This window comes from Micropterus dolomieu, linkage group LG20, assembly GCF_021292245.1.
Source record: "Micropterus dolomieu isolate WLL.071019.BEF.003 ecotype Adirondacks linkage group LG20, ASM2129224v1, whole genome shotgun sequence".
Taxonomy (NCBI): domain Eukaryota; kingdom Metazoa; phylum Chordata; class Actinopteri; order Centrarchiformes; family Centrarchidae; genus Micropterus; species Micropterus dolomieu.
The window spans coordinates 35,665,568-35,685,906 of NC_060169.1; the positions used below are offsets into that span (position 1 = coordinate 35,665,568).

The window sequence follows — 20,339 nt, forward strand, 5'->3', positions numbered from 1 at the left end:
TATCTAACTCCTCATTCTCTTAGTCCTGCACCAGGGTCTACTAGCCTAGACATAACACAGTTAAAAACAAAGCGTTGGTAATAATAACTTGCTGTTTTAGTTAGCCTATGCTGTGAAAATTAAAAAACGGAGCGCTCTCTCTCTCTCTCACGCACATACAGACATTAATAAGCCGTCGTTATCTCTCCCCCATCGGATTCTCCCTCACTCATGTCATTGCCAGAACCTCATCAGGCAGTCCTTCTTTTGCTGTTCTGCTTATATCTGTCAAATACGTAGCTGTAGCTCGTGCTTATCAACAGACGCTTAAACAATCGGGGCATAACGCGACCGCTGTTTCTTTATGTGTCTTTAATCACATAACCGGCTCTTTTCATACATACTGATACTGAACAATTAATGTTCCCTTGCGTGCACATGATTAAGGGGAAAAAAAGAGATCTATCTTATGGAAAAACGCAACACCAGTTTGATTGATATTCCCTGCACAAACCCTTCATATACTTCAGTAGCATCCAAGTTAGGAAAGCAGCCATTTCTCATGCAGGAGTGAAATATAAATTCAAAGATCTTCTAATCTCTTTGTGCGGTGCAGAGTCGGAGGTGTTGGACCAGCCGTGCTGTCGCGCCCTCTATGACTTTGAGCCAGAGAACGAGGGCGAGCTGGGCTTCAAGGAGGGGAACATCATCATCCTCACCAACCAGATAGACGAGAACTGGTATGAAGGCATGATCAACGGCGAGTCCGGCTTTTTCCCCATCAACTACGTGGAGGTCATTGTCCCCCTCCCTCAGTGAAGACCGGCACCTGGAGTCTTCTACAGACTCCCTCCTTCCTCATCACACTCAGCCTCAGCTCGACTCAGGCCTGAAAATGCACAGGGCCTGCTCAGCCCGAAGCCGAAACATTTCTGTCTTCTTATTTTCAAACCGAGCCAGAGAGGTAGTAGTTTTGTCCCAAGCTGACTTAAGATCAAATGTGGCTGATCACATTGTTTTCTCTGTTGATATTTATGAACCTGAAGCCAATGGAAACCCAAGCCGTTAAGTGGTTGGACCTTTTGGTGTCCTCTGGGTCTGACCGAGGTGAAAATGTCTAGCAGTCGTCAAGCTCTGTAATCCACACCGTCAGTCCTTCAGATGATGCTGGTCGAAGTTTATCATGTGGAGCTGTTTCTGCCCCCTCATCACGAAATGAGGCTCCTTATCTTTGCTTGAAGTGCACCACTGGACATCAAAACTACAAGTTATATGATTTTATTATTATAGTCACATAAGGAACATAATACACAAGTTAATCCCATTAGCTTGTATAGTTACCTGCATCTCAAAATCCCCTCATAGCGGTGGCTTGAACTTCAGTGGTTCCTCGCACCATGCTGACCACGTACTACTGTAGCTAGCTTATAAGTAATATTTGTCTCAAAGGTTTTTGGCTCCACCCCAATACAATCGGGGTGTATGGAATTTCAGTTCAGGATTTAAGTAAGACAAGCTAAGAAAATAGGCATTGCTTTAAGTTGGGTGAACTGACCCTTTTAAAAAAGAGATGAAGACCCAATGAGTTGATGGCAAGCCTCTGAAAATCTCTCAGCCAGTGCGGCCCTTGAAGACTTTCAACGTCCTGTATTCCACTGATTTTGTGTTTTGTATTGGTAAATTCTTTTATGTTCTGTGATATTATCAAACACAAGCCTCGAATGTTTATGATGCCTTACAAGGCCTTCAAGTGAAGTCTTGCCAAAGTTCAAGGATAATTCCAGTTTATTACAGCCTCATCAGTAATAAAACATGTACTCATCAAGTTAATTGCGGAGATTGGGAACATGTTTGTATTGCTTAAAAGAAGTCAGACGGGTCAATAAACACCAACAGTCAGACATTTAGGCAGGTTGTAAACACTAACCAATGTTTTCATATCAACACAGGGTCAAATGACTACTTGTATCTTAGGGATAAACCGAATGTTCGGCCACTGAAAGTAATCGGCCAAAAATAGCACTTTCGGTGTTCGGCCTAATAAGTCAAAAGACCTAATAAATTTTACCGAACAATTATGTTGACATGTCGGCAGTGTGGAAGCATTTTAAGGTGTCTGGGAAAGACACAGAAATGGCTGAGTAAACACTGAGTAAAAAGCACATTTTGACTATTTAATTTCTGCAATGGTAAAAAAAAAAAAAAAATGCAAAAAAAAAAAGGGAAAAACGTTGTTCAGTATTCGGGAAAGTTTTTCATTATATTCGGCTTCGGCCAAGAATTTTCATATCGGTGCATCCCTATTGTATGTGAAAGGTGTCACTTGTTGTGATGAACAAGCAGAGTTATCACCAGTTATCATCTGCAGTTCCCGTCAGCTCTAGAAAGCTAAAAGAGCACATCAGGGATTATTGACAATGTTTCAGGCGTGCTCGCTTTCAGTTTTACCCCTCAAAAAGATTTTTTACATAATCTGGACAAACTGTTCACTGCTTGTATACAGCCTGTCTGATGGTCTGACTGCTCATGTTTCTAACTCTGTTGGACTTTGTTGCAGCGATCTTGCCATGTTCTCTGATTTGATGAGTACACACTGTTATCATAACAGATAGAAATGAGAAAAACAACACCTGAGTTGTTATAAACCTGGATTATTGTTTAAAATGTGAAAGGAAACCTTTGATCGTGGAGCCTTTAGCTGGATGGTGCTCTTCCTGCCCACTCAAACATTCCATTGCTAGTTATTTTAGACATGCTTTTATTTTGTTAACATTTCAAGCCACATCTTTTGAACATTGATCACTCCTAACTCACAGAGTTAAAGTCACCGGTGTTTGAAAGCCTCCCATTCGACTGGGCTCATGGTAGACAATACGTGATGTACATTACTACTGTGTTAGACTCTGCGTGTGTTCAGGTCGGCCTGTCTTGCGTTGTTGTGTCGTCTTTTCTCCTCCCCCAAACTGACTTTGCCCGTTTGCCTGCCTCTTAAGTGTTGCCCTGAACACGGTGTTAGACTTGTGAGGAACTGAAGTGAACTCCATCTCTCTGAATGTCCCTCTCTTTCTCTGTTTACATGCTCGGACTTATTGTGACATAATGTAAGGACTGTACTGCCCGCTCTGTGTCAGATAGGGATGAATGCCTTGTCACACTGAAACCATACGAAAGTGCTTTTTGAAATGTCGTCTGTATTGCACTGAAGCTTTAGAATCTACCTACCACACACGTTTATGGACGTGCATTTTTTTGTTTGTTAATGTTTTGTTTTTCCTTTTCTTCAGTGTTGCACTTTGCGTTACTCACAGCGGGGTTAGAATCACTACTTTATCAGATATATACATGAAGTCAACACAGTAGATACTTAGATTTATATAAGCATAGATGTTCTTTGTACTGTACTATCATGAATCCACTATCTCAATTATTGTAATGTAGATTGGAAAAATGGTTATATCACATCTTAAATCAGACGTGGAAGTAGATGAACCTTGTGAAACTCAATACTGCTGTCTTATTAGCTAGTGATAAGCTGTAGGGTAAGGAAAGGTCTGTCACTTGCCTCGCCGTGCTGACAAACCTGTTCATTTAGGAAGTCCCATCACAGCATGAGTTGGCAAAACACCTCGGGAGCCTCATACCCAGGATGCCACCAGATGAATTCAGTATAATCGACATTTCCACAGCACTAATTCTGTGTGAACATCAACAGAGTTACACAGAAATACTGTTTTCTATCTCTAATATACTCTGCAGTTTTGTTAAAATGTTTTACATTGAAAGCTCTCCTGTTGCTTAAAGGGCATAGAGTTGCTATTGTATAAATTGGGTCTATCAAAAAATTCAATTCATTTCCTCCATAAGCAATGTGAGGTAGCTGACATTTGGAGCACTTCCACAGCTTGGATGGGAAGGATTAACAAATGGGCTAGAAAATATCTGCTTGTTTTAGGGCTGGGCAACATGGCCAAAAATGTTATCACGATAAAAAATTCGATATTGATAATTATCATGATAAATGTCAAATCACTATTTCTATGGAGTTTAAAAGCTTATTTTTGAAAGTTTAAGAAACCAGATGCTTAGTTGTGGTTTTAAACTGTTCTTTATGGTCAGAACAAACACGTGATGCCATATAGTGGATCACTTAACAAATCTGAGGTAGAACATTCAAAACAATTATGATTAAAATCTTTTTTCAACAAATATGAGTAAAATTAAGTAAATTCTTTTTTCAGTCCCTTTTTCTCAGCAAAATAAATATCTTAATTGAAGCACTCTTGATTCAATTTGAACATTTACTGAACATTTGTTAGAATATAGAAAATTATATTGCGATAATTATCAGTATTGTTTTATTTATTTATTTTTATATAAAAAAGTCCAAGGTACAAGCCAATGTACATAAAAAGAAGAAATTTGGCAAGAAACATCCAAACACAGAGTGATTGATTGAGAGTTAAAGGTTACGCTTTTGAGAAAACAGCCTTTTGGTGTCTGGGTCGACGTACAGCAACCACAGTATAGCATGTTTTTTGCAACAACAAAGAATTTTGAATTCACTACAGCTCCGATTTGTGGCTCTGACAAGCTTCTTTTCAATAGCAAGAGTAGTCAAGGTTCATGGGTATTGTAGTATTCAGACCCATCTGCCATGCCAAAATGATAAGACAGGATTTCTCAGAAACTATAAGTAAGACTGGCGATCATAGCATATATCTAACATCATTACATAATCCAGGAGAGTCCAGTGTGTCTGCGATAGGTAACACTGAGGATATTACTGAAAGAAACATTTGAAATGGGAATACAGAAAAGAAACAAGCCCGGCGTTGTTTTCTTATATCTGCTGTAACTGGTAGGCTTTTTGTTTGAAACATTTGCAGGAAGTTAGTAATAGAAATAAAAGTAGTAGATAGTAACTTATCGGCACTCAAGAAGTGTTTAGAGATTAATTGGTGGGTGAAAACTGAATTTCTGACACAATTGATGTTGTGCTGATGCAGTTCAGGCTGTGGAAATGCCCTTATACTGAATGTACCACGCGACTTATCGGAGCACAAGCAATTCCACCCCAACTCAGTGTTTAGCTGCATTTATTTATTTGACCACAATTTGAATACTGGCTTTTGTTTGAGAATTTACAGTACTCAAAAATGGCAATTCCACAAAACACTTTTTCCCTCCAGCAGTGTAGTTTCAAAATAATGTGAACAGACATAACCCCTGACCTAAACTCAGGTTTGGGTGTTTGTTCCAATTTGTACTCGATGGAATACATTTTTAATCTACGTTACTTTATCATACGTGGACCAGCTCCACTTCATATATAATAGAGAGACAATAAAGACAAAATTGGATATTTACTTTTAGCTTGCAATTGCTTAGATGTTGAAGATGTTGCATGACATTTGTTTTTGTTTTTGTTTTTGTTTTTTTCTGAAGATTCTTAATATGGATTTTGGATTGGGGGGGGGGGGGGGGGGGGGGGGGCTCCATCAGAAGGTTTAATCCAGCATTCAGTCTCCAGAAAACAGCAGTGGGAGATTTTATTTACAAGACTTTGTTTAAGAAACTTATGTTTAAATGCAGTTATCATGAAACAAGATGAGGAACCGTCCATGCTAACTATCAATTTCAAAAGTGTCGGACTTTGTTTACAGATTTACAACTGAATGCAAGATTAGCCTATTTTAAACTTTTTTTTGCCCCACAGATAGAATGACTCTTTGAAACACTAAAACAAGATCTCTGAACACTGTACCTCTGTTTGCCTTTGCAGGTCCACAAAAGTGATTTTAGAACCAACTTCTAGGCAAAAGAAACTGGCCGCGCAGTTGTGTTTTATTTTTTCAGTAGCATAATTTATGCAAAAGGTGTTTTATAGATTGTTGTAAATTAATATATTGATAAATATATTGCGTAAATAAATGACAAGCAAATATCGTGCCACCATTCACATGTGTGCTTTGTTTGTGTGCATCTTGATCTGTGTATTACACCATATGGCCAAACGTATGTGGACACCCCTCTCAGCCTAAATTTGTAATGTGGCTGTTTTTCATATTGTAGGCACCTTGTAATTTCAGTGAAGGGAAATCTGAATGTTACAGCACAACTTGTGGGCTTCTAACTTGTGTCAGCAGTAGGGAAGGTCCTTTTCATGTTTCAACATGACGATGCTCCCCGTGCACAAAGCCAACTCCATAAAGAAATGCTTTTGTCATAAGCACTTTAAATTAGTGGTTCCCAATCAGGGCACCCTCACAAGGACCAAATGAATTTGATTTATTAATTGCTGTTAGGATGTTAAGAAGAAAGAAGAATGTGAACATATAAACAAATTGTCTACCCCAGCTTTAATCGAATGGATCTGAAAGTTATTGCTGGTGTAAGAAACCAATAAACAAAATACAAAAAAACGTATTTATTGTACTTTTCTCTATTCTTTGCTATTTTCTTGCTAAGTAAGTTAATACTGTATAATTTTACCTCTTTATGCCTCTGAAAGCTATGCAAGTTAAACAGTCTAATTAATGACTACTGCTTACATGCAACCTGTGATGTGGGGTAACAAATGGTAAATGGACTGCACTTATATAGCAGACACCTCGACACGCAGACTGTAGGAGCCAGGGTTTGAACCACCCTCTGATTAGTGGACAACCCACTCCACCTACTGAGTAGATATTATTTTGTATTATAAGATCACAAACAAAAAAGGTTGTGAGCCACTGCCTAAAATGATCAACACTCGTATCAGTGATCAGTCTCTAAAGGGAATATTATAAACTATTCTCTATCTATTGACCCTCTGTGAACAGATGGATAGCACTTTTTTTTTATTTCATTATAAAGTCCAAAACTGACATAGAATGGTAAACACTATTTAAAATCATACATTTTAATGTCTTCAGGCTTTAAGACTTACCCGGCATCTGCATATAAACCAGTGTTCATTGGAAAGACCGAGTATCCCTTCAGTTTCAGTTGTGAAATTAGTTTGGATTGTGTATTAATGTATATTTCCCAGACACAATGTCCTGGTGGTGGATACTACACAATATGTGAACAGTGGATTATCCTGATTAATGGAGCCATGTTGCTATTCATTTAAAAAAAAATCTCTATGCTGTTAACATCACACGTTATATTCCATTTTTCTCCGTTGCATTTCAATAGAGGTAGAAATCTCTAAATAAAAACTATCTGAATGGCTTTACTCAGGTAAAGGTAAGTAAGAAAATATGTTTCCTTGTTCCTACTAATTTGGCTGGGGACCCTTTGACTCTGGGGACCCTTTGAATTTCAAAGTGAGATCCATTGGTCTAGACAAATAAAGGCAGTGACATTATATCCAGACCTCGGCACTCTTCTGCTTGGACCCTCTGATCCCCCTCTTACTCTTCAGAGGCTGCCTCTCTCCTTTATGGGAGTTATGTCTCTCTGGTATCTCCGGTACAGTCTCTCTGTTCACAGCACAGGTCCAGTCAGGCTGGTGACCCACCACCAAGTCCAAAGTGGGCAGGGAGGAGGTACTGGTCACGTCCCTGAAGCCTAAAAAGGATGTGAGAGAGGGGCTGTCTGGAGGGAAGGTTTTATACCCCTCCCTCATACCTGGACAACCTCCCCAGGACGCCCTCTCCCTCAGCCTCACAGCCTGCCGGATCTTCTTCCAGCCCAGGTGGTTGAGCTCCAGAAGGTTGAGCAGGATACAGAAAACACCGACGCAAAACATGAAGAGCAGGAAGATCGTCTTCTCCGTGGGCCTAGAGACATAACAGTCCACCGGCTGGCTGCAAGGGGCCGAAGTACAAAGGAAATGAACAGGAACCTGGAAGCCAAACAGCTTCCACTGAGCCAGGACAAAGCCCACCTCCAAAACAGCCCGTAAACACACATGTAAGATGTAACATTTAGACAGAACCCCACCAGAGACCACATGACCCTCTGCAGCCCCTTCCCTGAAGGTGCAAACTCGGGCATGGCTCAGGGGCACCATGTTGTTGGGGTCTCCCTTCTGAAGGCCCTGGGCAGTGATGCCCTCCAGCACATCTGCCAGGCTGTGACCTAGATGCTTATGAGAGCGGATGGAGCAGCTGTCTGAGTCGCAGCTCCGATCATACACCTCCCGTCCATCGCCTTGCCCTACATCTGGGCCTGCCTGCCCTGGGATGGCCACGGGTTCTTGCCCCTGCCTCCGGGTGGTGTTGTGAGGCATCTTGGACAGGTTGTGCCACGTGTAGATGATGAAGCAGAGGGACGGCGTGGAGACGCTGATGATGTGGAAGACCCAGAAGCGAGGTTGCGAAATGGGCGCAAACGCGTCGTAGCAAACTGTGGAACACCCCGGCTGCAGCGTGTTGCACACGAACATCTCCTGCTCATCGGTATACACATCCTCAGTTGCCACGGCGACTATGAGCAGCCGGAAGATAACCATTACGGTGAGCCACAGGCGACCGATCATGGTGGAGTGCTGGTGAACAGCATCCAGGAGACGTTTGAGCAGGGTCCACTCCGTCATGGTGGCCTGTGGCTGCCGGCTGCTCTGGACTCCTCCTGAATTCTTACACTGTCGGACTTACTGACATAACTAACTTAAATCACCCTGTTTGTGGATATCAAGCTGGTGGTAAGAATACCACCCTACCTTCTGTTCTTGAGTTTGTTTCTCAATTCTAGAAAGTCCTAGTTCTCATTTCTTAGTCAGAAGGTTCTTCTAAAATCAGAGCAGCTACCCTCCCTGGCTGAAGCCTGTAGTAGACGTCCTCTCTCTGCCTGACTGTTGGCCAGCCCTGCTTGGCTGTCTTGACAGAAGTGGAGCCATTGCAAGAGAGAGCCACCCCATCTTTCATAGATAAGGATGTCCACTTGACATGAGTCACTTGGCACACTCACTCCTCTCTTGTCTATAGGATTCCCATTTTAAAACGCAGAGACATCACCCTTCCTCTACTGGAGGACCTGCTGATAGTGCAGACTGATCGAGCATTCTTCACAGATTAGTCCTCTGAAAGCTAATGGGCTCTTCCTTTAATGGAGAGGCATATTTTAAATGATGACCAGTACAGAGGAGCATGCTCAACTGATTCAGAACAACACACAGTGGCCGCTGTTATGTACAAAAACAAAACATCAAGAAGTTTGTGTCAGGACAAATGACAGAGCAAAATAATTCAGAAATACATTTTTGACTGGAAGAAATCTGGCTTTCCAGAATTCAGTCTGGTCTGTGTGGTGGGGTTTTCTGTTCCAGGTCTTGTTTTGACTGCTCCCCTCCAGCCACTTGCCAATAGCCTTATTATCTTATCTGTGTTTTAAAAAAAGACCCTTGAAAGGTCTGCTAGCATGAAATTGTCGTGTCTCCCAGATAACACAGTCCTTACTTCAAACAATCCTGGCAAACCCTGTCCGAGTTTCTGTCTCAGAGCTGCCCTGCCCACTTTCTATTTATGACATGAACAGAAATATGTGGTGTTGCATAAGATAAAAATGTCTCAAGCTCTCTTTTTTATTCTTTACATAACTTCTTTCATTACTTTTCTGGTGCAGAAATGGTGCAACGCCATGGATGATTCCAAGGGGACTGTTTGAAAGGGCTGTTATCAGCATGTGTATGATTCATTGCAACTACAAGGAACATGTATTTTATTGATGTGATTCTAAGGGCAAAACCAATATCTATAACTTACACACAATCAAAATAAATGTTACAGAAGATACCTTAAAAAAAATCAGTAGATAATGTGATACTGCTTCATCCAGTCCTCTGTAAGCCATCGTAACACCTGAGATTGTGCAGCTGTTTTCTTAAGCATTAAGCTTTCTTTAAACCATTCCACAAACATCCACATTTATTTGTCAATCAGCGCACATTCAGCCAAATTATGACAGTATAAGAGCTTACCTGAGAGCTTGCAGGGCCACCTGCCTCAAGCTGCTGTTACTAGGATATTCCTGATAAATGGAACTAATGACAGACTGGCAATCAGTTAGGCATGTTTTGGTAAATAATATTATAAAGCATTTGAATAAAGGCCAATGGTATAATGATCCTTCTACTTTGGGGGTGAGGGATGGCTACACAAGTTACTATAGGACCATTGTTTGTTAATCTGCATGAACCCTATGTGGAGTAAAAGACTGTTGAAATATAGAATTCAAATTAAATGATCATGTTCCTACTGTCCATATCCAAATCAGGGAGAAAGTTTGATGAAGCAGACGAAGCTATGATGGAAGGTTTCTCACCATTCAGTGTGAACAGCTAGAAACATTTCTGACTTTAGATGTTGTAGGATGACACATCATACAAACTGCTTCATTTGCATACTGAACCCTTGACATATTATTTTTACTTCTATCAAGAATAATACTTGTGCTTGAGCACGGTCTCTGTCGTGACGATGACGGCGTACAGGTGAAGCTTGAATCACACAGTGTGAGTGAATGTCCAGACAGCCTCCTACAGTGCTTTTGTCTACTATCGATCCAGACCGAGGCACACTCTGGATTAACATCTTTTAATGGCTGTTTTGGGACCTTATGAAGCGAGGGATCGATGGACTGGAGAGTGGCCCCTCGCTCCAGTCCTGAGCTGGATTAGAGAGGGCCCCAGTCTCATCTAACACAATGCAAATGGAGGAGGGGGGTTGAAGGTTCTGCCGATTGCAAGCAGACCTTGACTAAAAGCCAGACACAACATCGGCAGACACAGACGTGCAGCCGGAGGCAGCCTCCAATGGGCCTGCACCCAGCGCTGACACAGAAAGGACAGGAAGTATGGCAGGATGGGGAACTGCGTACATCTGTTCCAGCATGTCTGGGGCTCTGCGTGCTGCTGTCCCCCCTGTCAAAGGAATTATTCACCCTTTCAGTCTGTTCATGAAGGAATTCCCAATGATGTGTGCTCCCTCTGGGCTTTGTCAGGAGCAGCCAGGGAATGAATAACAGACAGGATTAGAGGGAAACGGGAGAAAGAGAGGGACAGGCTGCTTTGCCAGTCAGATAAAGTCTTGCTCTTTCTCCTCAATGCTGAAGAGTTATTTTTGAGCAGGACTTTTATCTGAACTTGTTTGGCGGAAGAGGAAGAAAGAGAGAACGGACTATAAATATGAATGGAAGGGCTTCCCTTGGCTTGGCTCCGAATGTGCTCCAGACGGACAAGTTTTACTTTATTAAAAATGTGTAGCCTCAACTCAAAAACAATTCTAAAATCTGATCCTAAATCTGAAAACAATCATAAATGACTATCTATCTTTTGTGTTTTTTCACAGTGCCCTCAGTACACCCACAGCTGTTTTTACAGATAGGGACAAGGGAAATGTACTGCCACGTCTATATCAGTAAAGCTATAAATCACAATGTTACATTTCCCGTCAGTTCTGCTTTTTAGATATACAGCTGGCTGTTTGAACTGCATTATGTTACATGACATCGGGCGAAGGGCGGGGTACACCCTGAACAGGTCGCCAATCCATCGCAGGGCTACAAATAGACAAACAACCAGTCACACTCACGGACAATTTAGGGTCACCAATCAACATAGGCTACATGTCTATGGATGGTGGGAAGAAGCCGGAGCACCCGGAGAGAACCCACGCAGACACGGGGAGAACATGCAAACTCCCCACAGAAAGGCCTGGTCACAGTGCTAACCGCTGCACCACCGCGCCCAACAATATAGTAGTAGTAATAGTAATAGTCTTAATAATACAAATTAAAAAGTGCCTTACAACAAAGAAAGACAAAATTATTAGATATAAGTGTTTAGTTAGTGATTTCCAGAGGATTGTCTTTTGAAAGCAATGCTCAGCTGAAATTATTCATTTGTTTTTCACTTATTTATTTGTTTTCTATAATGTAAACACATTATACACAATTTTTGGTGCTTAGCTGACCCGTTGTGTGCACTAACCAGACTCACATGTTTGTTTAACAATTAATTGAAATCCATCATTTGGGAGAGTAACCAATTAAACACTGTCTCTATTTTTCCTGCAAATAAAGACAGTGTTGGTATGGTGTGGTATCTGGCTCCAAGACGTTAGCTGCAGATCCTGTATGCTGCGAGGTGGGGGCTTAATGGATTGTTTGTCCAGCACAGCCTACAGATGCTTGATTGGATTGAGATATGGGGAATTTGGAGGCCAAATCAAAACCATGAACTCATTGTTGTTTTCCTCAAACTGTTCCTCAACCATTTTTGCTTTGTGGCAGGGCGCATTATCCTGCTGAAAGAGGCCACTGCCATCAGGGAATACCGTTTCCATGAAAGGGTGCAAATAGCCTGAAACACTGTGTTTTGTCCATTTTCAATTTAGACCGCTGTGCCAGGTTACAGGGCTCTACGTCTGACTCGCGTGTGTAAGTGACCACAAATATAAGCCCAAGTCGCTCATTTCCTGTGATTATTTATTTAAAAAACAAACAAACAACAAAAATGGCTTTCAAACATGAGGTCAAAGACTGTGTCGGTCCTCTCTCATTAGTGTCCGCCCCTAGGTTCAGACCCAAAGGACCTCTCCAGACACACCTCTTCCTCCTTCCACAGCTGACTGAAATCTGAGTTAATTAATCAGAACAGCTAAATACATAAACAATTAATAAATCCAAATGACTATTCTCAAAATAAATAATTTAAATGCTAAAATAATTGAACACAAGAAATTGGCTTCAACACAGTGTTTAGGTAGGTGTGAAGTGTCAAAGTAACATCTACATGAATGGCAGGACCCAAGGGTTCTGACACCTTTTTATGAGAACCAGCATCAATTTTTTCAGTAATTTGACCTTCAGTAGCTCGTCTGTTGGATCGGACCAGGTGGGCCAACCTTTGCTCCCCCACATGCATTAATGAGTCTTGACCTACCGTGACCCTGTCGCCGGTTCATAGCTTTTCCTTTCTTGGACCACTTTTGATACTACTGACCACTGCAGACCAGGAACACCCCACAAGAGCTGCAGTTTTGGAGATGCTCTGGCCCAGTCGTCTACCCATCCCAATTTGGCCCTTCGCTCAAGTCCATACGGTTACCCATTTTTCCTTCCAACACATCAACTTTGAGGACAAAATGTTCACTTGCTGCCTACTATATCCCACCCACTGACAGGTGTAACGAGATAGTCAGTGTTATTCACTTCACCTGTCGGTGGTCAAAATGTAATGGCTGTTCAGCGTGTGTTTTATACTGTTTGTTTCTCTCCACACTTGCCATCAGATTTCTATCTCAGCTAATCAAGGTTTAATTACTTGTTTAATGAAATGTATGGTTGATTGTTCACATGTAGTTTGTATGATGCTTTGGCAATATTGTTGTTACACATTCATGCCAATAAAGCTCATTTGAATAGAATTGAGGTATAAATCAAAAAAGACAGACACACAATATCCCTGTCATATAGCAAACACTACAACAACAACAGCAGCAACAACAGCAACAACAACAACAACAACAGCAACAACAACAACAACAACAACAACACAGTCTGATGTCCTTCCTCATCTGTGTTGGCAGCTTTAGACTCCACCAGACTTAACTGGAGCTGGGAGGCCAGTGAAAGGCTCACTCTGCTGCCTGCCTGGTACACCCCTAACAGGATTAAGGGGGGGTGTGGTGAGGTGGTGCTCCCGCTTCATGTAACTCACTCTGATGTGATTTCCATTTGTCTGGCCTGGCCCTTACCTTCCCCTCTGTCTAATCCTTCACTGTTCTCACCGCCATCCGTCAACCACGCTAATCTGCAGGCGGGCTTTAGGAGGAGAGGCTACACACACAGACAGACACTGTGCAAAACACCAAGGGAAAGGGCTGGTTTTCACTGTACGGGAGCACACAGAGTGTTTGTGGATATCAAGCTGGTGGTAAGAATACTGTTTGTTTGTTTTCACGACTTGACTTACTTTATACAAGGTGTTGTTTGAATCCTGTTGGCTTAGCTGTCATTAGCCCCTCTGCATGTGTGCTTGGCTCTGCTCTGCAACAGTTCAATGTTGTGTTTCATGTTTCACTGCCTCTGTGTTTGTGATGAACAGGTGCTTGTCATGGACAGAGTTTGATATCATGCATATTATTTTAAATGAGTAAAATTAGTATTCATCTGGAGCTGTGTTTGTGTCCACCTGATGAATGTAAGTCCAATATTCACATGAAAGTTGCAAACTTTGTCTGTCTGTGCAGGTGGTGTTAGAGTACCAAAGCTTTTCACTAAAGAGCTTCTGGAAATGTGGCTGAAAAGAGCAGTGAGAGTGAAACAAAGTAGTAAAGTAACAGGCCGTAATATCCAGAATAATTAATTAGTTAGGATGTGGGTTAACATTTTCTGCCTGCAGTACGCTTCTAGTAGCTTTCACTGAAATGTTGATGAGAGGAGTCAGACTGAACCAAAATAGCAAAGTGTTGCAGGTCACAATTATGAGCTAAAAGAGGTGAAAATGCTCCCGAGAGGTGAGGGGAACTGCAGAGACGGTGATGATTCTCAGTGGGTGACTATGAGTGACACCTTTCACATGACACATTCATTCAATCCATTGTTAATAAGAGATATTGATTAGTGCAGCCTTAGAAGACTCAGTTGCATGACCTAGTTGGCACCAGATGCTCTGGTTAGTTTTAATTAAGCAAATACTTCCTGATTGAAATAGATATAGATTGATAGATTGTGGTCTTACAGAGACCTGTACCAAAACCTGAGCTCACTCAGATTGTATCTGGAAACCAGCCCGATGGCGACTAGCTAGAACTAGAGAACTAGACACTAGTTCTGGACAGATGGATAAACTGTTGTTTGTCAAGAAATAGTTACAAAACATAACTCCCCATAAAACCACACATTGTGATTTCTACATTTCTGTTGTGTCCTTTCACTTGGACATAGATCGAGGCTTCCTGCTTTCCTCTGCCTCTAGTCATTGTGTTAAGCTAGCTAGGCTAACCACGTCTAGACTCCAGCTACACACTTAATTCACAGACAGGAGATTTATATCAATCTCCTTATCAGAAAGAAAGTTAATAAGCGTATTTCCCCTAATCTTTAAATATTCATTTGAATCCTAATTTATTTTTGTCATACAGCCTACTGTTTAAGGAAAAGAAAGTTAGTAGTAAGTTGTCAGGTACTGAAAATCACATATTGTATCATACTGGCACCTGCATTAGTGATTGTGAAAATACCAAAGTACTAAATGTAAATGGTCATCACTATCCCTTTGTGTACATAGTCTCATTCACCCCAAAATACCTGGCTCTGATAATAGTTACCACCTGGTGTTCTACCTCTGCTGCCTGTCAGATCTCTCCAAGAGACGAGCCAAATGCTTCCAAACCTCACTATGCTTCCTGCTTCCACAGAGACATGAGTGACCGCATCTCATCTGAGCTGCCCACTCTGCAGTTTGCTGAGGCTTGGATCTAACAGATGTGATGCTCCTGACATGAGTGAATGGCCCCTTATATAGCAGACATGACAGCAGAGAAACCCCCTGGCCCATGGGTATCCAGCCCTGTGGGGGAGGTCAAGTTAATGCCTGAACACGGGCTGGAGGAGGAACTCAACAGCTGCAACCAAGAAGTAACGCACTATCACACAGACACGCCCACTGAGGAATGTGCAGCAATCATTGACAGGTAACATCCAATTTTTATCAGGGTAGAAACAACACTCACATATGAATATTTACTGCATGTTGTCTATTGTGTGCCAGTCTGCACAGCGAGGAGCCGTTCTGTAGGATCTGCCATGAAGGCAGTTCCTCGGGGGAGCTACTGTCCCCCTGCGAGTGCTCTGGTAGCCTGGCCATGGTGCACCGGTCTTGCCTGGAGCACTGGCTCACCGCCTCCAACAGCAGCCACTGTGAACTCTGCCACCACCAGTTTGCACTCGAGCGCCTGCCGAAACCTCTCACTGAGGTAGGCCATTGCAATACACAGCATGGTGATTTAGTGAAACCGTAGCTCATCAACACACTGCTTCCCAGCATTTCATTCTTAAAGGGTTTTATTGGGCCCGGCTTTGAGATATCAGTCTGAGAGGTTTTGAGATTTCTTTCTCCACCCCTATAAGATGGGCAAATCACTAAAATCTTAAAACCTGGACAAATAAAACCCAAACTATTTGAATGGCTTGATACCACCAGAGCCAAGTGACAAAATATATTTGTTATTTGGATGAACCAAGTTTACTTTATGGGTTGCTTCCACACTACTCAAGTATATACTGCCCTCTCATCCTATTCTTAGCTGAAGATCCCACTGGACATGCATTGAGATAAAAACACTGACGTGTAGACTTTGAGTCTTGGTTAGGGCTAAGTTGTATTTTTTTATATACCACCTATTAAAATGAGGAGGACCTGCAAAATGATTGTCTGCAGGGCACTGACTTTTTAACTAATAACTACATGATAAATATCTATTTGAGATGGTCCACTTAAATGGACTGCGTGTGTGTCAAAGCCCTGACTGATTGAAGGAAATAGTGTCCCCAGCTGTATAGCAGTACAGTTTTTGAGCCATTATTGATTGAACAAAACTGAGTGAGACTTGATGGGAAATAAAAATGAAGCCTCGGTAGATTTGCCCTTGCTTATGATTTCTCTGTTCAAAGTAAAGTCAGGTAATACAGAATGAGGAAAATCCAAGGCCAGGGTTCTGGGGTGTCAGCTGTGCTTAAAGGCTTTTTAAACTTTACTATACAGGATACCGGAGCCTTACTTTTACCCTTTTCTAGCACACATAACCTTTGTCTCCACTTTGTTTCACATTTTTAGAGACAACATTATTTGCTTTCTTTCCACAAGGTAGATGAGTATTGTTAAGAACGAGATTTATCGCCCTACGGCTGGATGCCTCTACTAACCAGTCAGGTTGCAGCTTATGTCCATGTCTGTCCAGACTCGTAAAATGTAGGTAGTGAATAGAAGATAATGATGGTTTAAAGTTTATTTTTTAGGTTAAATGGAAGACATATGTAAGATTCCAGTGAACATACCACATTGTTAAACTGGTTAATGAAGGATTATCATAGATGTTTTGGCTGAACAGGTACACATGTACTGGATCACTATGTAAAGACGGATTCTTATAGAGTATCGCTAAACAAATTGTGGTGCTTTTGTTTCCTCCTCGCATTTTAAGATACAAAACCTCTCCATGAGCTGTATGTGACACTCACTCACTCATTTATAATTAGCTGGGCGCATGCACCAACATGTTGTTTGCAGTCACATGAGTCGGATGACGCTCGAAATTCAGAATGAGGCAGGAAGTTAAGGGCAGACTGGACGAGTTATTGTTTACTCATTTGGTCGTCCCCGTCAGCATGTGGATGAAATGTTGACTGTTAATGTTAAAATACCCTCTGCTCTTTGTGGTGGACAAACTCCATTCCAAAGGCAGCTGTTTTATTGTACGGCCATATTTTTTCCCCATTAAAAACTTCAGCCACACCATCACTAAGACTCTTTTCTGATTTGCTTTGATCTACAGGCACAGTTGGCACATGATATTTACTCAGTTACATCATTAACTAACCTGTGATTAAGTGTTAGTCATGTTAGTAAACCACTGACTGGCCGGGTCCCACTGAAGTCACAGATTTCTTGATACCCAGTAGGCCTGCTCTTTTTTTCTCAATGACACAGCAGATGTCAGTGGGAGGAGTCTCTTGGCAAGTCACTGCTTTCACGTTGGAGGACCTGCTGCTGTTAGCTGGACCGCATGTACCCCTAAAGCCACTTAGCCTGAGAGCCAGATTAGATGGTGTTTCCTTCCCTTGCTGCTCTGTAGAGGACAGTACTGGAGTGTTATTAGTGGCCTCCTCGTATTCCTGCTCTTCCTGTTGCATATGTGGTCGCAGCCAGTAATCTGCTGATTAAGCACCATGTGCTCCGCCAGGTTAAGCTACACAGTGAAAAGCATAAGCCCGCTGTCAGGAAATGCTGGACACATGCGCAAGCATGCACAGAAACACTGGTACAGTACATTTGGTGATGTAGTACAGCTCAATGTGTCTGGAGACAGGTTCTATATTGTAACAGCAGACATACATGATGATGGCACTTACAGTTGCGCTCATATGTTTACATACCATGGCAGAAAATTTGAAATTTTGCCATTGATTTTGAAAATATCACTCATCAAGGAAATGAACTGTCTTTGATTTAAGGATAGTGATCACATGAAGACATTTCTTTTGATATAGTTGTTTGCCTTCTTTTTAAACAAAAGATCAAAAGTTTACGTACCCCTGAATGTTTGGCCTTGTTACAGTAACACAAAGTGACACAGGCGAGTGAAAATGGCAATTAAAGGTTAATTTCCCACACCTGTGGCTTTTTAAATTGCAATTAGTATCTGTGTATAAATAGTCAATGAGTTTGTGAGCTCTCACGTGGATGCAGGCTAGATACTGAGACCCAAAAGACCTGCGTAACAAGGTTTGGGAACTTTATAAAGATGGAAAAGCTTATAGAAATGTGCCAAAGCCTTGCACATGCCAGTCAGTACTCTAAAGTCATTTATTAAGAACTGGCCAAAACTGCGAGAAGAATTATTCGGGATACAAAGAAAAACCCACAGGTAACGTCAGGACAAATACAGGCTGCTCTGCAAAAAGATGGTGTGGTTGTTGCGAGGAGCACAATATGACGATACTTCAAACAATATGAGCTGCATGATCGAGTTGCCAGAAAAAAGCCTTTACTGCGCCAGTGTCAATATGGACAATATGCCCAACAACACTTTGACACGCCTCACAGCTTCTGGCACACAGTAATTTGGATTGATGAGACTAAAAAGAGCTTTATGGTCACAACCATAAGTGTTATGTTTGGAGAGGGGTCAACAAGGCCTATAGTGAACAGAACACCATCCCCACTGTGGAGCATGGTGGTGGCTCACTGATGTTTTGTGGGGGTGAAGGCAAAGGGAATCTTGTGAAAATTAATGGCAAGATGAATGCAGCATGTTATCAGACAATCTCATAACGTGCGGTTTATGCAAGACGACCAAAGCTTTTGCCTGACCCGGAGGCATTTTGCCAAGATGAATGGGCAGCTATAGCACCTGCAAGAATTCGGGGCCTCATAGACAACTATTACAAAAGACTGCACACTGTCATTTGATGCTAAAGGTGTATATACACAGTAATGAGAACTAAGGTATGCAGACTTTTCTTTGTTTTGTTTTGATTGTGCCATTCTGTTATGACCTACAGTTCAATGTGAATCCCATAAGATATGTTTTGCCTGGACACTCATGTTTTCACATACACATGCACATACACACACACACACACACACACACATATATATATATATATATATATATATAATATACAGTGCCTTGCGAAAGTATTCGGCCCCCTTGAACTTTTCGACCTTTTGCCACATTGCAGGCTTCAAACATAAAGATATAAAACTGTAATTTTTTGTGAAGTATCAACAACAAGTGGGACACAATCATGAAGTGGAACGAAATTTATTGGATGTTTCAAACCTTTTTAACAAATAAAAAACTGAAAAATTGGGCGTGCAAAATTATTCAGCCCCTTTACTTTCAGTGCAGCAAACTCTCTCCAGAAGTTCAGTGAGGATCTCTGAATGATCCAATGTTGACCTAAATGACTAATGATGATAAATAGAATCCACCTGTGTGAAATCAAGTCTCCGTATAAATGCACCTGCTCTGTGATAGTCTCAGAGGTCCGTTTAAAGCGCAGAGAGCATCATGAAGAACAAGGAACACACCAGGCAGGTCCAAGATACTGTTGTGGAGAAGTTTAAAGCCGGATTTGGATACAAAAAGATTTCCCAATCTTTAAACATCCCAAGGAGCACTGTGCAAGCGATAATATTGAAATGGAAGGAGTATCAGACCACTGCAAATCTACGAAGACCCGGCCGTCCCTCTAAACTTTCAGTTCATACAAAGAGAAGACTGATCAGAGATGCAGCCAAGAGGCCCATGATCACTCTGGATGAACTGCAGAGATCTACTGCTAAGGTGGGAGACTCTGTCCATAGGACAACAATCAGTCATATACTGCACAAATCTGGTCTTTATGGAAGAGTGGCAAGAAGAAAGCCATTTCTTAAAGATATCCATAAAAAGTCTCGTTTAAAGTTTGCCACAAGCTACCTGGGAGACACACCAAACATGTGGAAGAAGGTGCTCTGGTCAGATGAAACCAAAATCAAACATTTTGGCAACAATGCAAAACGTTATGTTTGGCGTAAAGGCAACACAGCTCATCACCCTGAACACACCATCCCCACTGTCAAACATGGTGGTGGCAGCATCATGGTTTGGGCCTGCTTTTCTTCAGCAGGGACAGGGAAGATGGTTAAAATTGATGGG

At 41.8% G+C, this 20,339-nt stretch overlaps 3 protein-coding genes across 6 annotated transcripts in view; 2 read left to right on the forward strand and 1 right to left on the reverse strand.

The window, feature by feature from the left end:
• sh3gl3a (SH3-domain GRB2-like 3a) overlaps positions 1-4,542 on the forward strand; it is a 45,577-nt gene extending 41,035 nt beyond the window's left edge. For all 4 annotated transcript variants that reach the window (XM_046033017.1, XM_046033019.1, XM_046033020.1 and 1 more), the window contains exon 10: positions 596-4,542. In XM_046033017.1, coding sequence (XP_045888973.1) covers positions 596-798 — 203 coding nt within the window. In that variant the 3' untranslated portion in view covers positions 799-4,542. The remainder of the gene's footprint in view (positions 1-595) is intronic.
• A 2,788-nt stretch (positions 4,543-7,330) lies between these two features.
• Positions 7,331-8,506, reverse strand: LOC123958594 (gap junction delta-2 protein-like). Its single transcript, XM_046032042.1, has 2 exons — positions 8,008-8,506; positions 7,331-7,938 (listed from the first exon to the last, which is right to left on the reverse strand). The coding sequence occupies exons 1-2, from the start codon at positions 8,504-8,506 to the stop codon at positions 7,331-7,333; spliced, it is 1,107 nt and encodes a 368-aa protein (XP_045887998.1).
• Positions 8,507-15,355: 6,849 nt separating this feature from the next.
• Positions 15,356-20,339, forward strand: part of zgc:158785 (uncharacterized protein LOC791214 homolog) — a 7,420-nt gene continuing 2,436 nt past the window's right edge. The window contains exons 1-2 of the mRNA XM_046033118.1: positions 15,356-15,608; positions 15,686-15,890. Coding sequence (XP_045889074.1) covers positions 15,424-15,608; positions 15,686-15,890 — 390 coding nt within the window. The 5' untranslated portion in view covers positions 15,356-15,423. The remainder of the gene's footprint in view (positions 15,609-15,685; positions 15,891-20,339) is intronic.